This window comes from Rhincodon typus, chromosome 22 (genome assembly GCF_021869965.1).
Source record: "Rhincodon typus isolate 14 chromosome 22, sRhiTyp1.1, whole genome shotgun sequence".
Lineage (NCBI taxonomy): Eukaryota > Metazoa > Chordata > Chondrichthyes > Orectolobiformes > Rhincodontidae > Rhincodon > Rhincodon typus.
Window position 1 is genome coordinate 33,671,508 of NC_063353.1, and position 22,604 is coordinate 33,694,111.

The 22,604-nt window shown below is 40.5% G+C and overlaps 1 protein-coding gene across 1 annotated transcript in view; it reads right to left on the reverse strand.

Moving 5' to 3' along the window:
* Nucleotides 1–4,254: 4,254 nt before the first annotated feature.
* Nucleotides 4,255–22,604, reverse strand: part of mapk8ip2 (mitogen-activated protein kinase 8 interacting protein 2) — a 69,059-nt gene continuing 50,709 nt past the window's right edge. Inside the window, exons 6-14 of the mRNA XM_048609982.1 lie at nucleotides 21,016–21,207; nucleotides 18,448–20,895; nucleotides 16,627–16,702; nucleotides 14,508–14,680; nucleotides 12,890–12,999; nucleotides 10,165–10,284; nucleotides 8,959–9,029; nucleotides 7,357–7,455; nucleotides 4,255–4,425 (exon numbers count right to left, since the gene is read on the reverse strand). Of these exons, the coding sequence (XP_048465939.1) occupies nucleotides 4,353–4,425; nucleotides 7,357–7,455; nucleotides 8,959–9,029; nucleotides 10,165–10,284; nucleotides 12,890–12,999; nucleotides 14,508–14,680; nucleotides 16,627–16,702; nucleotides 18,448–20,895; nucleotides 21,016–21,207 (3,362 nt within the window). The 3' untranslated portion in view covers nucleotides 4,255–4,352. The remainder of the gene's footprint in view (nucleotides 4,426–7,356; nucleotides 7,456–8,958; nucleotides 9,030–10,164; nucleotides 10,285–12,889; nucleotides 13,000–14,507; nucleotides 14,681–16,626; nucleotides 16,703–18,447; nucleotides 20,896–21,015; nucleotides 21,208–22,604) is intronic.

The window sequence follows — 22,604 nt, forward strand, 5'->3', positions numbered from 1 at the left end:
AACTTTTCAACTGAAAGCAATCCAGCTGGCACCTGGATTCCCACTGAAGTACATTCCTCTACTTTACTAATTCCTACTGAAACCCAACTTGAAGTACTCTAATTATCCCCCCACATCCTAGTGCCCATTCCCTCTAGTATGCCAATTGTCCCATGGAAGCTCATCTCTGGTATTTTATCTCTCTTATTAAAGTCCATCCCTCATACTGAAACTCCCCAGTGAATTCCATCATGCTAATACCTTAACTCTTGCATCAGAGACAGTTCTTTTGGAACCATATGTTTCCCATCAAACCTGATCCTCAAACCATTTTATTGAAGGCCATCCCTTTGGAAAATTAATTCTCTCATTAAAGTTATTGTTTACTCTTTGAATAGTCCAATGATCTTATCTCTAACTTTGCCTGGTAGATTATTATACAGTTTTTTTCTCTTTGTTCATGATTATTTTTCATTGAGAATTGTTTTCATTGTTTTCACTTATCTCTTTTGTTCCTCCTGGTCTGATTTAGTCTTGGTGACCCTTATTTAATGTCTCTCATTGAGGTTACTTCTTGTGCCTTCTCTGCAGAATGTAATAATTGGCCTTCCTGACCAGCCCTCATAGATCATCTATACTACTTATGAAAAGATGCTTTTTTCTGTTGGCTCAAACTAGGGAACATGCCAGCAAGAGATGTGTTGGACTCAATTATGACACCCTCCCATCATTTCTAGGAGATAATGAGAGAAAATTGAGCTGTCATCCAGTCTCAGTGGAGAAGGGTAACGGTGAATAGAAAGAACAGTTGAAAATGATAAGAACCAAACTTATCCACATATCTATAAATTGGAAAGTGATCTTCTGTTGGAGAATGTCATGGTGGTCCTGACACTCCCCTACATGCCATGCTGCATCTTAAATAATTATCAATATTTCTCATTCACACTCAGAGGGCTCGGCCATCTCTTTCGTACTGTAACACTATGTCATTAGGAATCATGAATGAATGATGTTATTGAGGACTCCAGTTCCTGTCTGCATTGTTTCTTAAAGCAGAGGTTCCTAATCTTGTCTTTTTTTTACAGAGTACCCTCTTTCTTCAGATGTTCTGATTCCATTTACAGCCCTGTTGCCTTTTACCAAGAAACAGCATTCTGTGGTGCCCTGAACGTAACGAGTTCAATGCCACTGATTTCACATTTTAGGGAAATAAGTCAGGCAATTGCTCAGTCCAATTGACATTGTATACCTCCAATGATAAATTACCTCAAGGATTGTATGCACGTGTAGCAATCAGAAGGTACCACAGAAATATCTTTCATTTGAGCCTCGTTGCCAGAGGAGAGGCATTATGGTGACATGCAGCATGTTTAAATCGCCACCAACTAGAATCATAGAAACATAAAATTTTACAATACAGAGAGAGGCCATTTGATCAATTGTGTTTGTACCAGCTCCTGAAACAGCTACCCAGCTGGTCCCATTCTCCAGCCCTAGCTTCATAGCCCTTTAACTTCAGCCTTTTGAAATATATATCCAGCTCTCTTTCAAAACCTCCTATGGAATCCACCTCCAACCACTCTCCCAGACAGTGCATTCCAAATCCTAACAGTTCTCCGAGTGAAGAAGTTTCTCCTCATCTCACCCCTACCTCTCTTGCTGAAAATCTTGAAGTTGTAACCCCCATTTACTGACATACTAACGAGCAGAAATAGAATATCCTTCCTTACCCAGTCAAAATTGTTCATAATTTTGAACACCTCAATGAGGTCACCTGTTACTCCTGGTAAGTTAAGTAGAATGGTAGAACTAGAGTATTTGAGCCGCTTCTGGACAATCAATCAGAGCTGATTTCTCTAGCACCAGAAGTAGCTCAGGTAGATTCACACACCTCTGCTGAGATGTTCCATGATGTCATTCCTCTGGTTCTGAAAGACTGTCAATGCCTCTTCCTCACATCCCTCCCTGACCAAAAGCTTGGGTTCTTCAATCCCAACCCATTCCCAATTTGGGAATCTCTGTTTCAAAGGAACAGGTCATTATCTAATTAGCAGGACTTGTTTTACTGATAGGCTACATTGCATCCGTAATGTTCTAATAGACTCATACAATTGGTTCTAACTCCTTTCAAACTTGTTTCTATGCCAAGTAGTGCAATCTTGCAGGTCACCTGTAAGATGAAGACTACTATCTGTTAGAGATTCTGTCTCTTTAAGGTGCTTGTTTCTTCCTCTAGCTCATTACTGGTTATTCTTGCCACTCAGAAGTTGTGTTTTTCAGTGCTCCTTGGAATCAAAGATGTTTAAAGACAACTCAAGGTGACCATAACCTTCTCACTGAAGGAATGTACTCGACTAACACATAGCATTGCTACAATGTCATCATTAACACTTCTCTCACTTTAGAAGTGCTTTTGTGGTACTTTACCAGCTCCAGGCAGAAGCCAACACCCTTGAATGGGTACAATATAATGGGAACAGTGCTCACCCAAAATTCATCCCTAATTCTTGTAAGAACAAATTTCAGTCCAGTTGCTGTAAAGGAAATCACAGAGTGCAGTAACCAGGAGATTAAGGAATCACTAAAGTTGGATTTGTGGTATATATAAAGCAGGAACAGTGAATTAAATAAAGATATTCTGTGGTGTCTCATTTTGATATGCTGCACATATGGAAGCAGACAGAGTGGGTCACCTAGTAATCAGTCACCAGTGTTTTGGACTCCTTGTTTTCCTTTGGCAGTAGGCTAGAAGCGAGTTTTAAATTGAAATTTCATGCAGCTTTTAAAAATCATGCACATTGTAAAGAGCCTCTTCAGCAATGAGCAGAGCCCATTTCACTCAGGGCAGAAGAATCGGTGGGGCTGCGAATTGGTGTGATTGAACTATAAGCAGCACAGAACACTGAGGACTTCCTTGCTAGGACTGATCCATGGGAAATCATACAGTAAGTGAGGATATTGTGGTCAGTAAGGGAGATGCTCTTCATCATTAATGTCTGAAAATCTAACTAAGGACATTTTCCTTCCCAAAAGAGCTACCATTTTTGTTCCTTTGTTTGTTCATAATATCACCAATTGGGATGAGTATGTTTGTGTCCTGAAAGAAATCTCTTCTTTTTAAGTGCGTTGGCCCAGTGTAAGGGAATGACTTTGGAATGAAGCAAGGCCATACACCCCCAAGAGAAAATGTGGCTGAAACACATGCAGTAACTCAGTTTCATTCTACAATAGAAGAAGCTATTTCATTGCTGATTCAACACACTGGCAAACTCCGTCTCAGCAAATAAGTGCTGCTGCATGTTTTTGTGTAATACCGATTCATATTGTTTAAAACAAACATATTGTGCTATATGTAAATGATGCTGACAGGACTGTCACCCAGACTTTCATCTGAACTGTTGGGGAGTTTGACCAGGTCATATTGAATAAAAATAAAACTGCCTTCTTAAAATAAACACATGGTGGTGGCTGGTTACGGACTAAACACATGCTAAAAATATATATATTCTCCAATTTATATTATACCCATCGGTGACATTTTCCTCTGCTTTTCTTGGTCTTGTACTGTACCTGCTAATTTTGGAGTCAGGATGATCAAACCCCCTCACCTAGAGCCCCATTACCTTCCAGGGTCAAAGACCCCACTTCCCAACAGAGTCAGGTATTTCATCCAAAGTCAGACCCATTTGTCCAAGGTTGTTGAGCTGAGGATGCTGTTAATGTGAGGTCTTTTAAGATGTAAAAAAAAAGAGTCAGAATTTTCATTATTGACGAACACACTTTTGTATTGGCTGACAGTGAGGGAAACTGGTTAGCAGTGACCCATGGGGCTGGAGAAAGGACTGTCCTTACTGCCCATCCACACAGACATCTGCACACAATTTGGCAGGATGTTCCTTGACAGAACTAATGGGAGGAGGCACCTCGTAAGAAGGTGATGGAGCACTATGCCTCCAAGAACAGACACACTGAAGTAAATAAGGTAAACCTAGCACACATTCAGCCATTGGATGAATTTCTCATGATATGTAAACTCATCGCTCTCCATTTTCCTCTCTCTGTTTGACCAAATGCTTTTCAGTTTGAACGGGTAGTTTTGAAGCAACCTGCAACGCAGCAACAGGAGTGAATGGTAGCTAGAGTTAGATATGATATGATATGTGCAGCAAACACAGGTTTGATATCAATGAGCTTTCATTGTCAATGCTAAAACCTCACAGGGGGCTCCATGTACTGTATACCCTTACTAGGATTCTCTTGATTTGATAGGAATTTGTTTAATTTTTTTATGTACAGGGAGCAGGGGTACAGCTCACAGTTGAGCCCAGGTCCAGCGAAAATGTAATGAATCCACATGAAAGAGTCAACCTCTACTCCAGGTAAATGTCTTCTGTTGGGCAAGCATACTCCAGGTGCTCCTGATAGTATTCTTGAAATGCTTGACTGTGGAACAGAAAAAAAAAGGGTGTTAGTAAGCATACTCTATGCTTTGTAGTTGTTGCTTCCATGACCTATGGATGGCACAGTAACTAGCACTGCTGCCTTGCAGCACCAGAGACCCACATTCAATTCCAGCCTCGAGTCACTGTCTGTGTGGCGTTTGCACATTCTCCCCGTGCTTGTGTGGGTTTCCTCCGGGTGCTCCAGTTTCCTCCCACAGTCTAAAGATGAGCAAGTTACATGGTTTCGTGATGCTAAATTGTCCCATAGTGTCTAGGGATTGTAGGTTAGATTGGTTAGCTGTGGTAAGTATGAGAATGCAGGGATAGGGTAGGCTGGCACTGAGTGAGATGCTGTTTGGAGGGTTGGTGCAGATTCGATGGGCCAAATGAGGATTATGTGACCAACTCCCTTCCCCGGGTCACAATGAAACTGTTGGTCCTTATGTGATTCACAATTCAACAATAACTGTCAGCCAATTGAAATCTGACCTCTTTTCGTTTGTTATCTAATTAACTAATTTCACTACTCAACTTTTCCTATGTCTGCCTGATATGATGGAATTTGTAATACAGCTCATGTAATATTTGAACAAGGTTTCAGCATTATCTTACTTAAAACAACTTACGCTAATGCTATCCTTGAGCTTGATTTCTGCTTATTTGGCTGTTATTTGAGATTACTATATATATAGATGGGCTAGTCAGATGAGCTGAACAGTGACAAATAGATTTTAATCCTGAAAAATGAGTGGTGATGCTTTTTGGGGGACTAACAAGGCAAGGGATGTTGAGTAGTTGAACTCCAGGAAAAGCAGAGGATCAGAGAGATCTTGGAGTTCATATTCATCAATCGTGAAAGCAGCAGGACAGCTAGATAAGGTGGTTAAGAAAACATAGTGAATACTTGCCTTCATTTGTCAAGATGTGGAGGTGTTGGTGTTGGACTGGGGTGGACAAGGTCAGAAATCACACAACATCAGGTTATACTCCAACAGGTTTATTTGAAAACACAAACTTTTGGAGCCTCACTAACACCTGAAGAAGGACTAAGGCTCCAAAAACTTGTGTTTTCAAATGAACCTGTTAGACTATAACCTGGTGTCATGTGATTTCTGATTTTATTTGTCAAGGCATGCAATACAGGAGCGGTACTGTGTGCAGTTCTGGTTCCACACTGTAGAAAGGACGTGATTGTACTAGAGATGGTGCTGACGAGATGCATCAGAATGTTGCCTGGGTTGGAGTGACTCAGCCATGAACAGAGACTAAATAGACTGGGGTTACTACTTTCCTTCAAGCAGAGAAGACTAAGGGAATATCTAACAGCTATACAATGTTCTAAGACACATTGACAGGGTAGACAGAAGGAAACATTTCCCATTAGCTCAGGGGTCAATAACCATGGAGCACATTCTCAAAGTAAGGAGCAGGAGGTTTAAATGGGATACGAGGATTTTTTTTTCAACCAGAGAGTATGGGTATCTGGAACTCACTCTCTGAAAGCGTGGTAGAGGCAGGAACCCTCACGGTATTCAAAAACTATTTTGTGGGGTATTTGAAACACAATAGCATACGACTCAAAAGGCTGAAGGGCCTCTTTCCATGATGTAAAAACTCAATGACTTAAAAGGTTACATTGTAAGGACAGACCACAAATAAACTATTCCCACTAGTGAGAATTCTAGTAATCCAAAACTTAAAATTAGAATGAGATCAATTAAGAGTAAAATCAGGAAGACAATTTCACATGGAGGATACTGGAAATCCAAAAAGCTGGAGATATTGAAAGATAATTGAAACTTTCAAAATAGATGAATAGATTTTTTTGGCATGGCAACCAAGGGCTGTGGATCAAAAGGCAGCTAAATGAAATTGAAGAGCAAATCAATCTTGATCTAATGAGATCAGACTTGAGGGTTAAATAGACTGTCCTGTTCCAATATTTAGCAATGCAGAGTATAGAATGAGAGGTGTGTTTCTCTCTTCATTATACCCTTTAAGAACTGGATAGGTGATGGCCTAGTGACATTATCGCTAGACTATCAATCCAGACATCCAGGTAATGTTCTGGGGACCTGGGTTCAAATCCCATTATGGCAGATGGTGGAAATTGAATTCAATAATAATCTGTAATTAAGTGTCTAATGGTGACCATGAAACCATTGCCAATTGTCAGGAAAAACACATTAGATTCACTATTGTCCTTTAGGGAAGGAAATTTGCCACCCAACTGGTCTGGCCTACATATGACTCCAAATCCACAGCAGTGTGGTTGACTCTTAACTGCCCTCTTGGCAATTAGGGATGGGTAATAAATGCTGGTCCAGCCAGCAATGCCCACATTCCTTGAAAGTATATAAAAAAAGCACAGAGCCATTCTTCCTAGGATGAGAATTTTCAACCCATTTTGCTCTTCATTCATCTGGTAGAAATCAGTTAGCTCAGATGAATGGACAGCAGGTTTGCTCCGCAGAGTGATGACAACAGTGCGGGTTTAATTCCTGTACTGGCTGAGGTCACTATGAAGATCCTGCCTTCTCAACCTCAACCCTTGCCTAACGCATAGTGACTCTCAGGTTAAACTCAACAAAAGTCATTTATCTCTCTCTCTCTCTCACTCTCTCTTTCTCCAATGAGAGCAGCCTAATGGCCCTCTGGGGCTTTGGCTCTGTGGGAATTCCAGAGCAGTTTGAGGCCCATTCTGACTCTGTTTCTTGACATATTTCAAGTCAGTCATCCAGAAGAATGTGGCATTGTCATTTCTGTGGACTTTTACTCAGGGGCACGTCACTGGCACAAGTTCAGATGTTAAACTAGTAGACTCTCTCTGTGTTTAAGGGATTAGTATTAGGGTTTGAGAGGACAACAATATAGTTTAAGGGATGTTACAACATAGGTTTAGAGGTCTAAGGTGTTGACGATTGGCACCTACCCGATACACTCAGCAACACGACGCATGGATTCCTCAGAGACGAACACGTGGCAGGCAAAGCGGTTCACCACAGGATGCTTAGTGATGAAGCCAAAGTAGCTGAAAGAGACATGACATAATTAAGGAAAATGCAGAGTAGCAGTTCTGTTAATAAGACCAGCATTAGTCGTCCCATTAAAAAGATGCCCCAGAGGTTCTGTTAAAAGGGACAGAGCTCAAAAACTTCAACATCAGTCTAATTCTCCAAATGACTGTATAAAACAGGTGCTTGACACAAAAGTCCAAATTACACTCCAGTCAAGTTAATGTTGAATAAAAGCAAAGTGCTGAGAATGCTGGAAATCTGAAATGGAAGCAAAGGACTGGTCTGGCAGCATCTGTGGACAGAGAAACAGAGTTAGCATTTCTGGAACAGCGTGGCACTTTTTTGGAATTGGGTTCATCAGCACTTTCTGCTTTTAAGTCCATGTTGAACTGGGATCCTACTCCACCTATCGGATGAGTTAGGCTCAGGTGAGGTTAGAGATTGTAACCTAACAGAGCAATTCTGTTGAAGGTACCATATAAAGATGTAACAGAGTGAGAGAGCCACTAATCAAAAGGGAGAGCTGGATAGAATATACAGAACCATAATTTATCCTTCAGCCAACATTACACAACTAAGACAGGTTTCCTGTCATTTATCCAATAGCTATGTGGAGGATCAGCAGACAAACTATGACATTTCTGACATTACAACAGTTAACCACACTTCAACAGTGCATTATTAACTGTAATACTTTGCAGCATCGTAAGATTGTGAAAGATGTTATATAAATAAAAGTTCTTTATTTAACAAAGAGTTAATAATTGGATAAAGACCAGAGGAGTAAAGTGTCAATCTTATCAAACTATATGCTTCGAATTAATTCTCCGAACACAACGTTTAACGAGTTCTAATGTTAAACTGAGAAACAATTGGAGATGATACAGAAAACACTTGCAAGGTGAACTAGTCAAGTTTGAATCTGGATTGAAAAATGAATTAGAGTCTGGTGAAATAACATGAGAAAAAGCAGGCACCCAGCATTAAATTAAATGGGAAGACAGCCAGCTTAAAACAGATGGATGATGCGAGCAGAGCATAACAATTGCAGAAGCGTTTCTGTGCAGTTTTAAGATTAAGCTAATGAATATCAGCATGGTGAATCCAAACTCTTTCAGCTGGTAGGGGAAAAGATGTTACAAAGCTATTAATGGTTTATGGTTGTGGAGAAAGTTAAGGCTGTTACCATCTGGAAATTGGAACTATAATACATCATAAAACTATTCGCATTAATATAGCACTCTAAACAATCAACATATTCATTTACTATTTTTCCTAAATGCACTGACAGTTAATTGAAGAGACATAGCAATCATTTCTGCTGGTGTCACAATAGAGTTGTGAAGCTCTGCTAGTGAGATTAAATTCCACAATATTCAGATTCACAGATAAGTGTGCTCTCAAATGAGCGCAAGTTGGTGATAAAAGTTGAAGAGGCAGAGAAAAATAACAGAGCATGACTCATGATTATGGAACAGTTGTAACATTGGCAATTAATGATGGTATTTGATCCTTACCAGCTGTTTTTTGGGTGACATCCACAGAATGAAATGTTCTTCATCTGGAAAAAATGGCTGCACCTTTCAGTCTAGGGGGAGAAAGAAATCACAGGTAAAATAAAGTTGTTCCTGGCCAGGTTGAAACATCCAATGAATTTCTGGTAAGTTAAAAGACGACTTGGCAGTTCACTGTCTATAATGGAGCAAAGAGAAACATGTGCCTTAAAATTGGTATTGGGAGCCAATTAAGATTTTGCCCTGCTGCAACAGAAGTTGGTAAGGGAGCAGTGGGAGAAATATTCTACATTTCTCTCAAAGTTGTTGTTTCAATCATTTAACAGGTTATTCAGTCTTGTCTGAATGAAATGCTAAAAGAGACAAATGTAAGTCGCTTCTAGGAGGCGACAACTTTCTCCCCATCTTGTCAGTTTCTCAGTTTCTCTTGCCCTGAAGACACTGGCTCTTGCTGCGTTATTGAGTCCCACTATTAACTCATCCATTTATTCAATCTGAATGTGTGAATTTAGTTCAGAGCCTGTTAGCTAGTTTAACATTGACTTATTAGGTCATTGCAACAAGAGGGGCAAATATGACAGGTCAACATCCTTGAATATGGAGTTTCAGGCAGGGTAGAGACGTGGATAAAAAATATGGGTGTATTATATATTAAATAAAGAGTCAAATGAGCCAATATCAGTTCAGCTCAGAAACAGAAAAAGAGGTATCCACACTACTATGTGTGTACTATTGACTCCCAAAATTGCGGGAGAGAGTTAGAGGAGCAATTGTATAAGCAGGTTTCTAGGTACAAATACAATAGGGCAATAAAACGTGGGAACTTCAACTACCCAAATATCATCTAGGGTACAAATGGAATTGTGTCATCTGAAAATCTGGCTACAGTACATTCACTTCCCTCTTCCAAGTCATTAATATATTGTAAACAGTTACAATACCAGCACTGATCCCTGTGGAATTCCACTGGTCACAGGTTGCCAACCTGAAAAAGAACCCCTTATCCCCACTCACTGTTTCCCATCCATCAGCCAATTCTATATGCATGTCAATACACTATCTTCAACATTATGGGCTTTTAAAACAGATACACCCTACAGCAATCAACAGATGTGTTCACAGACAGAAAGTGGGCTGATTCATCACCAGATGAATGATAGATAGGTCAACAGACAAGTGAACCAATAAGAGATGCACAGATGGTCTTACCTTGTCTTCTGGGCCATACTCGTTCAAGCTCATGACCAGTTTAACTCCTTGAATGCTGACCTCCAACTCACAACTAGCAGGTGGGCGCAGATGAACTGTCAACTTTCTAGTTGTAGCAATCTACACAAGGTTGATATTGATATTAATAATCAGACTCAAGAAATCACCTGCACAACATTAGACCTCAGTATTACTATTTATGAATCAAAATATTGCAGTTCCGTCTCTGGTCTGTGCTGAATTCAGTCAGATCTGTCACTGGACTACGCAATTGGGCCTATTTGTTCTTGGATGAAGAAGGACATTTAAGTCTGTCACAATGCCATACCTAACTGTAGGGAGTATCTCTTATTGAGGCAAAACTCGCTTACCTATGAGGTTGGTCACACAATGTCTCATCCTGGACACAATCTTCATTTATTCCCTGTTTCCATTTTCCAATTTACAACAGATCACGACGTATCAACTAAACTGGTGCATAAGGTGACCCATTCTTTCAGTTCCAAAAATCATATCTTTACATCAAAGTTATTGATATTTGAGTTGATCTCCATTTTCAGCTACGAGATGGCATACCCACAATAGTGGTAAGGATCAATTTTTCACTTCCCCAACGCATATTTTATTTGCCAGTTTACTCGATCATTGGGTGCAAGGGATCAAGCAGGTGATACAGATTGTGTTGTGAAGGTGTGTGGGAGTTTAAGTTCAGCCCGCACAGAACAGGCCACGGATAGTGAAAAATGAAGAAAAATTAGTTTACAAAAGAAATGAAAAATGTACAAAGCTGGTTTTAAGTCAGAAGTCATAATATTTGCTATCTTGTCAAATAACTGTGCTGCAATGAGTAAATTTGGTGTTTGTGAAAAACTGGGTTGAGAATCTAAAAGAATCTAAAAGCTAAGGAAGGTGCCCAAGACTAAATGCACCATGATAACAGGGACAAAGCAGTGATGGGATCTTCAAAGGCATGTACCAGAATGGTCTTTGAAATGTCACTGGGAATATTATCAATATATATGCACTTAAGTGGATCAAATTAAACCAAAAGCTGCAAAGATTTCAGAGCAACAGCACGTGGGTGTAGTCACTTTATGTAACTACCATAGTGTTAAAGCAGAAGACCAAGATTGCTCAAGGATTACCAAAAAACCAAAATTATCAGTTTCCACCAAATGCCAGGAGAAACACCAGTATTCACTAAGCTATTTCGGCAACCTATATGAAATGCCCGTGAATTTCAATACACCCAGCTAACAAATGGAAAGGTTCAAAAGCAGTTCTAGTGAAAGCCCATAGGATATGAGAAGGTAAAATTCACTGTGGTACTATTCTTTGTGGCCGACAGAATTAAATTAAACCAATGATAATTTTGAAATGGTAAACCATGTCTTAAATCAAGTTCCCTGCAGGAGTTTATGTGCATGTTTGAATTAATGGATTAATGGATGAGGATGAAGTGACATCGTGGATTGATAATGCGTGAAACAGGCATCCTGGTGAACAAAGCAAAGAACGCAGCTTATTAGTGTGAAGTGTGTCCAAATTCCATGCAACTGATGAGATCAACAGCTGCCAACAAAGAAATAAGATCCAGATTGAATTTATACCAGTCTAAAATGCATAGCTCAGCATTTGGAATAAGGCGCATTAACAAGGCACTAAAGGTCACGTTTGTGATGTGTAGAATAGGTGGATTGCTGACAGATAGAAAACCTTCACTAAGACTGGAAATATACCTGCTGTTCCAGTTTTGTGTAGTTTCTTCACTAAATTGTCAGGTGCTATTTGTGCAGAAGTGTCGTCAGAACATTCAAACCATACAGGATGGAGGTGATTTATTGGAGGGATGATTATGAAATCAAGGTTCAGAGTCAGATTCTTATAATGATGCCATGTGCAAAGTGACTCAGAATAAAATCAATTAGGTTTGTACATCAGAAGCTGAAACAATGAATATAAAGGAATTGATTGGGCTGAAAGGTATCTTAATAGATCAATTCACTCAACAAATTGTGCCACATCAACATAATAAAAACTACCATTATCTTTTATCTCATATTTCAAAGTGTTTCAATATTTTAATCCACACTGTCAGTTCACATTTTATACTTGGTGGATAAGTTGTTCCTCATTTTTGGAAGGATTTTTGGAGGTTTCAAAAGCCGATGGATACATCACAGGCTATAGTCTCCTCCAAACAGCACTTTCCTAAAACCTCCAGGCTCAGAAAATTAAAACAAGTCTAAAGGTCATCAATATAAAGGTATTGACCAAGAAATCTAAAGGGAATACAGAAGTAAGCAAAGATTAGTGAAAATGTGGAAACTCACCACCACAAGGTCTGATTGAATCGAATACTACAGGTACATTTAAAAAGACATAGATAAGCAATTAAGAGAGAAGGTAATAGAGGTTTATATTGATAGATTTAGATAAGGAAAGATGGAGGAAGTTTGAGCAGAGCATAAATACCAGCAGAGACTTGGGTCAAATGATCTGTTTCTGACAAAGTCAAATAACTAGAGGAGACAGAAGCAATTTGCTCTGGAGATAACACTGTCAGACTCTTAGTCAAATTTTATGTCAGTTAACCATTTCATTTTTATGCGCCATTCTTGCTCCTTGCTTATATTTGATCAGTACAATGAGTTCACCTTTCACCTACCCCTCCTCCAATGAAATAAACTATTTGCTTCAGTCTTGTTAAATGTGGCATACTCACCTTCTGCATTGCAGCACACAGGATGTCATTACCCTGGTGATATGGGACTTCCACAGATCCCAGGAACTGTACGTCGAACCTCTCCACCCAGACACTATTCTTCTTTATGCCTGAATCAATAGAAATCAAGGTAAGTGCAATAGAGACCAAAATCCACATATTAATGGGAACTGCCAAGTTTTGTCAATGGGACAATGGTTTCAGTTGACTGAAACATGAAGAAGGAGGAATGCACAAACCCATCATCTTGAGATCCAACTGACCCAGCAATGGTACGAACCAAGGTGAGGAAGGGGAAGATTCTGAAATTGATTTGGAGCAAAGGTAAAACTCCACAAATTTACATTTAGAGCCAATTATGTATTTTAAAAAGATTAGACTACCTGATTCTTAGACTTTATATACATATTGGAAGCTAGGACTTGTTCACGGGGCCACCCATTGTGAATATATGGAATGTAGTCAGGAATTATTAAGTTGGGACATAGAACTGACAAGTTACAGCATTTGCTGAGTTTGTATTGGAATTGTCTATCAATGTTCCATTGAATTGTATAACAGGTACTGCATGGAGCACTGCAACCCACTTTCCAATTTTAATGTATAAAGCAAATCTGGGAAATGTTGTGCCTCTCTTCATAGTGAATTTAAAGTACAGGAGGATTGATTCTATGGCCTTTTTTTTAGAGGGGGATCAGCAGTGTGTGCGTGTGAGAGAGAAAGAGAGCGTATATGTGTCTGAGTGTGTCTAAGAGAGTGAGAGTGTGTGTGTATGTATGTGCGCATGAGTGGTGTTTCTTGCAACATTTGAACCTCACACTTGGTTTCTATCGGAGGCCTCAGTGAATGTAGACCATGTGATCTTTAATGGGTTGCTGCTCAAATGGAAGGTCAAGTGGCAATGTTGCATGGTAAAATGTCAGTGAGTGAAAGGATACATGAATGGAGCAAGGTCAGACAACAATAGGCACAACTCTACAGGTTGGCTTGGCAGCCTGTCCATCTCCTTATAATTATTTTGTTCAACTTGTATTATCTCTGACTTCTATTATATATCACAGATACTGAGTGACCACAACACTGCAACTCAAAATACTTTGTAAACCACATTTCACATTCTATTCATGGGTAAACCTATTTCAAGTGTCAAGTGTTACCTGCAGGACCTTGTGATATTTTTAAGTGACTCTTCAATCATCATCTATAATGGCTGAAAACCATCATGTAGTATAACAGTAAATCCAAGCTCTCTGACGATATCCTTATTGTTAACAGTCAGTTGCTACGATAGAATGCAGCTTTATTACAAATTCATTAAATAAATCTCTTTTAATCTCTGGATCCAGGCTTTTTTGTGCCTCCCAGTTTCCACCTCAGAATTGGTTTCCAAATATCCCCCTTAAAAATATTGTGCACCTTTCTGATATTACATTAAGTTTTCCGCTGCAATGCTGGAGAGTCCTGGTACTTGGTTAGCTAAGAGCCTTATTACATTCTACTGAACTGTGGACAATATTTATTGCAAAACAACATCCCATTCTCCCACCAATCCCCTCCTCTCCTCTCTTAAGGTCTGAAAATCCTCCGAACTTTAACACCAATCTTATTTTTGGACTACCTAGAAATTCCTTGGCCTGGTTGACAACCTCATGGGCGTAGTATGCTGGGAAGATTCCACGCTCCCCTGTCCTCATATTGTAACCTCGGTACCAGTAGTCATCTTCCTCCTCTTCGACATACAATGGATCATCAACATCCAGCTCCAGTTCATCCTGATGTCGAGGAATAAACCTTCAAAGAATCAGAAGCAATTTTATTACACCAGGAAATGAAGAGATCAAATGAGGAATTGAATTTAAAGTTTGAGTTCTGGAACGTGTTCATTAAAATGGGTACGGTATGCATAACAATGTCTTAACAACTTTAATTGGGCACTGAATTATGGCACATAGGAAGGAAAGAGTGGGCAGCAGGGGCTCTCCATGAATAGCTTTCAAATAACTTGAGGGTAGTGTTGATTTAGTGTAATGTTTAAAATGTCCTGTCAATATGGTTCAATAATCACAGTAAAGAGAGTTCAGAACTGTATGACCAAAGCAACAGGATACAAATCAGAATCATAGAATCACCACAGTGTGGAAACAAGCCCTTCAGCCCAACAAATCCACACCACCTCTCTGAAGAGCATCCCTGACTCATTCCCCTACCCCTGCATTTCCCCATGTCTAACCCACCTAACCTAAACATCCCTGGACACTACGGGCAATTTGGCATGGCCAATCCACCTACCCACCACATCTTTGGACTGTGGGAGGAAACTGGAGCACCCAGAGGAAACACACGAAGACACAGGGAGAATGTGCAAACCCCACACAGACAGTCGCCCGAGGCTGGAATCGAGCCCAGGTCCCTGGTACAGTGAGGTAACAGTGCTAACCACTGTGCCACCGTGCCGCTCAGAGAAAGTTAAACTGTACAGTGCTCTGGTCAGATTGCGCCCAGAATACAGTGTTCAAAATTAGATCAGTATTTTGGAGAATGTGAGCTCAAATTTCCTCCATGGCCATCTGAGACTTTTAATCCATTTTTCAGTATCAGTGAAAATGACCGTGGAGCTTTTAGAACCCAATTGGTCACTAATATTCTTTTGAGAAGGAAACCTTCATTTGACCAGTATGTCCCACATCAACCATGAAGTTACTGAATGGTGAAGGAGGTTTGCTGGGCCAAATGGCTTACTCCTGCTTCTGTTTATTATGTTCTTATTGTCGACGTGGTTGACTCTTACCTGGCCTCTGAGATGCCCTACTCAGCTGTACAGAAATTCTACAGCCCAGACTCTACAGGTTCTAGATGGCCAATGAAGCAACCAAAACCCATTGATGTTCATATCTTGATCACTGAGATTGGAAGAAGACATTCAAATGCTGGGGGAGGATGCAGAGAAAAGAGCTGTGTGCTCTAATCTCTAAGAAATTAGGAAGCAAGAGTAAAGAAATGTAGGGCTTTTCACTCTGGAAAGAAGGTGCCCGAGTGAGGACTTTCTAGAGCTGCGTGATAGTACAGAGTGCAGAAAATATAAATCCATAAACTATTACAAATTAGTTAATGATAGTAAGATGAGAGGGCACAGGATCAAACCTAGAGCTGATGTAGGAGGTTTCAGTAGAGAGTGGTAAACAAGAGAATGGATCCTGGTAAAATCTCTGGAATAATTTGCGATATAGGAGAACATTGTGATTTTTTTTGATGGGTGAATTGGAAAGACTTGGCCAGGTCAATCTTGTGACTCTCCTATTGGAACATTAGAAAATCTATCAAAGGTTGGATAGAATTAGAACTTCCCTTTCTCTGATGCTTGGGAATTCTTATAAAGACAGGCGTTTCCGAGGTTCGAAACACTTAGGCTAATGTACTTGATAGGAGGGGAAGGAAGAACTTTGGTGTACTGACGTGGAATGGAAGGCTAAAGAGCTAAACAAACCCTGAAGCTCCTGATTACAATAGTGGCTAGTCTCGGATGCCAAGGCTTCATCAATAACAACATTTCTTCTTCGTTGCACCCCTTAGCCTGATCACAAACATTAACCAATAAGAAGGATTTGCTCACAAGCTCTGAGCACTCTGTCTCAGTAATTCCCCCTACTCTATGTTATATCAGATTTAGAGTGATGGCAGGAGACAGCAGTCTTGCTCAGAATCTCCCGCCAGCCTGAATCTTGGAGGACCACTCTTACCGGAATACTGCTCGATGAGTCTGCTCCCGCTCTTCACCATTTATTGTGCATGAGTAAAGGCCAAAAGATTCTGTACCTATTCAGGAGAGAGAGAGAGAGAGAGAGAGCACAAGGTCACTTCGCTAGCAGATATCCCATGCCTTCCCAGTGATCTCAACATCCACAGCCAAATCATAACATCACCGTCTCACCACAACATCCAAAACAGTCATCATGGCCCCAGAACCCTCATTGGAACACCAACACCCAAAACACTCCAATAATCACCCCTTGTTGAAGCATCCAGCTCTCAGTATGAAACCAGTCTCCCCTACCCATTACCACAATACCTGCTTCACCTCAAAACCCATGCCCTCACTGTAAGCTAGAGCCTGCACCTCTTATTTCAATACCACCCTTACCTTACATCATCTTAAATTTTCACAGTTTTAAATACCTCTATTCCTCATCTTCTCTCATCTAAGGACAACCACCCCAGCCTTGCCAATTTCTCACATTGAGCCTCACCATTTTATTATGACTTCTGCCTTACATTATAATTAGCTCAGTAACCATGTACTGTTTTATCTTCCTCTCTATCTTAGCAGGTTATTTCCAACTAAATGACAGGAATATATACATGTTCACAGATGATTTCACATGAAACAGTTCTCAGAACATAGAATACGTATCACTGATATTATGCAACATTTTGTCATTTATATAAATGATTTAGACGTGAACACAGGAGATATAGTTAGTAAGTTTGCAGATGACACCAAAATTAGCGGTGTAGTGGACTGAGAAGAAGGTTACCTCAGAGTAAAATGAGATCTTGATTAGATGGGCCAATGGGCTGAGGAGTGGCAGATACAGTTTAATTTAGATAAATGTGAGGTGCTGCATTTTGGAAAGGTCAATCAGAGCAGGACTAATACGCTTAATGGTAAGGTCCTGGGGAGAGCTGCTAACAAACAGATCTTGGAGTGCAAGTTCATAGTTCCTTGAAAGTGGAGTCACAGGTAGGTAGGATGGTGAAGAAGGCATTTGATATGCTTGCCTTTATTGGTCAGTGCATTGAGTTTAGGAGTTGGGAGATCATGTTGCACCTGTACAGGACATTGGTTAGGCCACTATTGCAATACTGCATGCAGTTCTGGTCTCCCTGCTAAAGGAAGGATGTTGTGAAACTTGAAAGGGTTCAGAAAAGATTTGCAAGGATGTTGCCAAGGTTGGGGGATTTGAGCTATAGGGAGAGGCTGAAAGACTGGGGCTGTTTTCCCTGGAGCGTCGAAGGCTGAGGAGCGACCTTATAGAGGTTTATAAAATCATGAAGGGCATGGATAGGGTAAATAGAAAAGGTCTTTTCCCTGGGGCGGGGGTATCCAAAACTAGAGGGCATAAGTTTGAGGCGAGAGGGGAAAGATGAAAAGGGATCTAAAGGAACAACTTTTTCAAGCAGAGGTTAGTGCATGTATGGAATGAACTGCCAGTGGGAGTGGTGGAGGCTAGTACAGTTACAACATTTAAAAGGCATCCAGATCGCTATATGAAGAAGGGAGGATTTGGAAGGATATGGGGCAAATGCTGGCAAATGGGACTAGATTTATTTAGGATAGCTGGTTGGCATGGACGAGTTGGACTGAAGGGTCTGTTTTCATCCTGTATATCTCTATGACTCTAAATGAGCAGAAAAGTCATAGCTCCATAACTCTTAGGGCATATACAGAATATAAGTTACTCATGACAGAGTCTGTCAACATAGAAACATTATAGCATATGGTAAATACTGGGTCTCACACACCATGCATGCTGAGATTTATAATGAGACACATAGCTTACTTGAAGATCGAGAAGTGCTGTTGACAAAAACATTCAGGAATTTCTTGGAAAACTGTGTGTCGGCTTCAGGTGATGAATCCTCGGATGAGTTCTCGATGTCATGTCTCCCTGTGCAGTCCCCAAACTCGTTGTCCATTTCCAGCTCACAGTTGTCGCATATTGTTGAGATTTCACTATCATCGCTCAATATGGAGGTGCAGCGTTTCAAACTGATGAGCTCTAAAGTAGTGTTCTCATCTACCACCAGAGTATATTTAATAGAGTCATAGGCCAGGGACTGGTCCAGCTGCTTGCTGGCTGCTCTGTGTAATGGGGACAGTTCCTTCAAGTTGAAAGGTCCATTTGATGGGTCACTAAATGATATGGGTATTTTGGGGTTTGCATTAAATGATGGAGATGATGGATTTGAGCATCTATTGGTAAATTCAGTCTCTTCACTGACTGGCTTTGACTTCATTTGCACCTCGGAAGTGAATGACCTAGAATTCAATTCAGTTAACCTATCTTCTAAAATTAATGCAGCTTCTAGGTCTTCACTGAAACTTGGAGCACCCATGTCCCGACTTATTCCTTGGAGGCATTCCATTGGCTCCTCATATTTGAAGCTTAACGTGGAGTTTGGCATTATGGTGATGTCATCATCTTGTTCATTTGTGCAACTGTCCTTAAAATCCTTGCTTAGCTCTGCCTCTGCTTCACAGGAGCCAACTCTTCCTGGGGTCAATGATACGCTATAACTGTCTACTCTCATGGCTGCATCATCAGGTGGATTACTCAAAGCTAGGTAAAGGGTTGCTGGTTTATTGTCAGAAGTTGACATTAACTTGGTTTCCTCATCTCTTGACTCTTTTCTTTTCGTCTCATCTTTGGAGAACATTGCATCTTTAAAATCATCACTGCTATCGAGTATCTCAATGTCTAAGTCAGGATGGTCTTTATTTTCAGAATCTCCCTGGCCTGTATCATTTTGATGCCCTGAAGTGCACAGTAGCTTGTTAGCAAACACTGGCTCAATCTCAATGTCAGAACATGAAGAAACAGTCTCACTGAATGAGTTAGTCTGTAGCCAGCCCTCATCTTTGACAGTGTGGGAGCCTTGTGAAATCATTGTGTTGATCATGTTGCTAAGAAGCCAAGGAGAGTCAGAACTTTCACTCAGGTCAGCATCCAAATCATGATCAGAACATGAAGACTCAGAATCGTTACTCAATTCATCATCACTGTTTTCTTCAGCATTTTCTTCCATTTGTGATTTAGGGCTTGGGGTTCGAGACAGTGATGGATTTGGTATAATATCAAGATATGTAGGCCTGGTGGTATTTTCATTCCTACTATCTGGTCTGACCTGTGGAGCTTCTGGTGAAGTAATCTGGTCTTTTGTTTGGTCAGAATCTTGCAAAGATCCAGCAATTACATCAGTAAGTTGGTCTGTTATTATCTCTGACTCTGAAACTCTGGCAGAACTATCTGAATTATTTTTATTTGTAGCACATACAAATCTTCCTGTATACCCACTGTCAAGATCCCATTCAGCAACTGGGTCCAAAGTATTGATATCGGTATTGTTGGCTGTCTTTACCAAGTACAATCGATCTTTAACATTTGAAGTATTCATTTCTCCTTCCCAGTCAATCTCAGGATCAGAGTTGGGTGAACTTGCTTCCTCAATTGAGTTGGTTAGGTGTGATGACCGACCGCTACTGCTCTCACTGGTAAGATCTAACTCCGTCTCTGAGATGGAAGAAATCATGTTGCATGCAGCACTATTGTCACACGTTAGTCTTTCTTCAAGTTCTTCCAATTCTGAGTCAGAACCAGAGGAAACACCGTCCTCACTGTGGTATGACTGCATAAATTTCTTGGTGCTTTTACTGGTGAGATCTGCCACGATGCCTGGGTCAGAGGAAGGAGACACTGTATTGCTATTGGAACTAGATGGTTGCACATAGTCAACAGCTGTCTCTTCTGTGTTGTGGTCATGATCCAACTCTGAATCGAGAGCCAAAGAACTCATTGCAGCGGTGGCAGGGGATGTCAAATTTGTTTGCTCGAGAACAGGTGGCACAAAAGCTGTTTGCTCTGTGTATGGTCTGTGCATCTTGTTTGCAATTCCAAATTCTAGTTCTAGCTCTGCATCAGACACAGGAGTACAGGAACCATTGCTAATGTTGGATGGTGACAAGCATTTACTAGTGGCAGCAAAGGTATGATCAGCTTCGATCTCAGTGTTCATTCCTAATTCAGAGGCAAGTGTGTACATTTCACTGGATCTATTAACAGAACAAGAATGTTCCTTGGAGCTATTGCTAGTCAAGTCTTGTTCCAGCTCTGTATCTGAGCTTTGTGATGTGATATTGTCTGCTGTGTTAGTTTGATGTGTATGGCTATCTTGCCCAGCTTCCATCTGAGGGAAAGAGCTTCCTGACTTTCTATGTAAACCAAAAGACCCTGTCGGAGAGAGACAGTGTTTAGCAGGTTCTTTGTTCACATGCAATGATGGACATGGCAATGATGGCGATACAATATTCATATTATGATCCTCTATGAGTTGGTCAGTCTTGCTGTTACCGTATTCCAGAGTATCCCGCCGATTCCCTTCAAAATCGTACAGTAGAGGTTTCAGAGGCGACTGGGATGATACAGTCTCCTTGTGTTTCAATTGTGATTCAGTGCCGTGTGGCCCAGAGTTCGGGGCAGTCATGCACCAAGCAGCTGGGTGAACGCTATCTTGAATACATAGATGTGGAGGAGTTAACTGATCTGAAATGACAAATGAACTCCCATTAAAAGGAAGAAAACACATTCATATAGCTTCTCTCACAATCATAAAGTGCCCCAAAATGCCAAAGATGTACTTCTTGATATGCTGTATGCCAAAATGGAGTTTTTGAAATGCAAGTAGGCACTTTGTTCACAGAAATATCCCTTGAAAAGCAATAAGGCAAATGATTGGACTATTTGTACTGGCAACGCTGATTGGGGGATATACTAGGGAGAACTTCCTTTCTCATCTTCCAATAGTGCCATGGGACTTTGTTTTGACATTGGATGAAACAGGGAGCTCTGGTTTATCATCTTGACTTGAGATTATTTTATCATTTGTTTACTGGTGCTGGTGTACCTACACCACATGGACTGCTGCCATTCAAAAGGGCAGCTTACCACCTCCTTCTGGGAAAGCACAATAATTGCTGGCCTAATCCTGTGAAAGAATAAAACAGAATCTCATTTGAAAACGTCACCTCCAACAGTGAGCTCACTCTCACTACTGCACAGGGGTGTCACCCCAGATTATGAACTCCAGTCTCCAGACTGTGATCAAAATCCATGTTACCACTGAGCTAAGCCCGACAGTCAAAAGAGAAAAAGATGCTGTGTAGATGAAACTCAAAATTCTGAAAGAATTAAAATTAATTATTCTAAAGTATAGTGATGAAATTATTTTGTCAACCATAGTGACCTTCTACAGAAATAAAGATCCCACAATCTCCAGTGTTTTGTTGAATTTGGTTGATGAAGAAAGGTTTGGCAAAGCACCAGGAAAGTCTTTCAGTCTGCTTTCAATAATGTGTTGGCATCATTAATATCCACATGAACTGTTAACAATCTGGTCCCAGAACTTCGACACTAATAGCAGTGTTGCAAATTTGAATTTATTTGGTTATAATCAAGGAGTAGAAAGGGAAATATACAATATAAAGTCATCTAGACTCTACCAATTGGTCATTCAGCTCCTAAATTCTGACTCACAATTCAATTAGATCATGGTTGAACTACATCTTAACTCCAACTACCAACTGTGACCATGAATTCTCTTGCCTAACAAAACTAATCAATCTTAATTTTGAAATTTTCAATTGACTTCCTGTTCCATAATGTTTGTGGAGAGATGGGAGATATGTGGTGCGGTGGTGGAAGATGGTGGGGGATGTGAGGGTTTTGGTCAGGAAGGTGATGGTACAAGAATGGAATGTTCCAGATTTCCACATAAGTTTTGATGCAGCATCAAAATTTTTCAGACATCCTTACACATAGGAACAGCTCTATGAACCTACTCACATTTGCCCCCATTTTCTGTCAGACAATAGGGTCTCAACTAGAGGCCATAAAGCTGCTGTCCCTATTCCTCTATTAGGATTTCAATACAGAGGCACTGA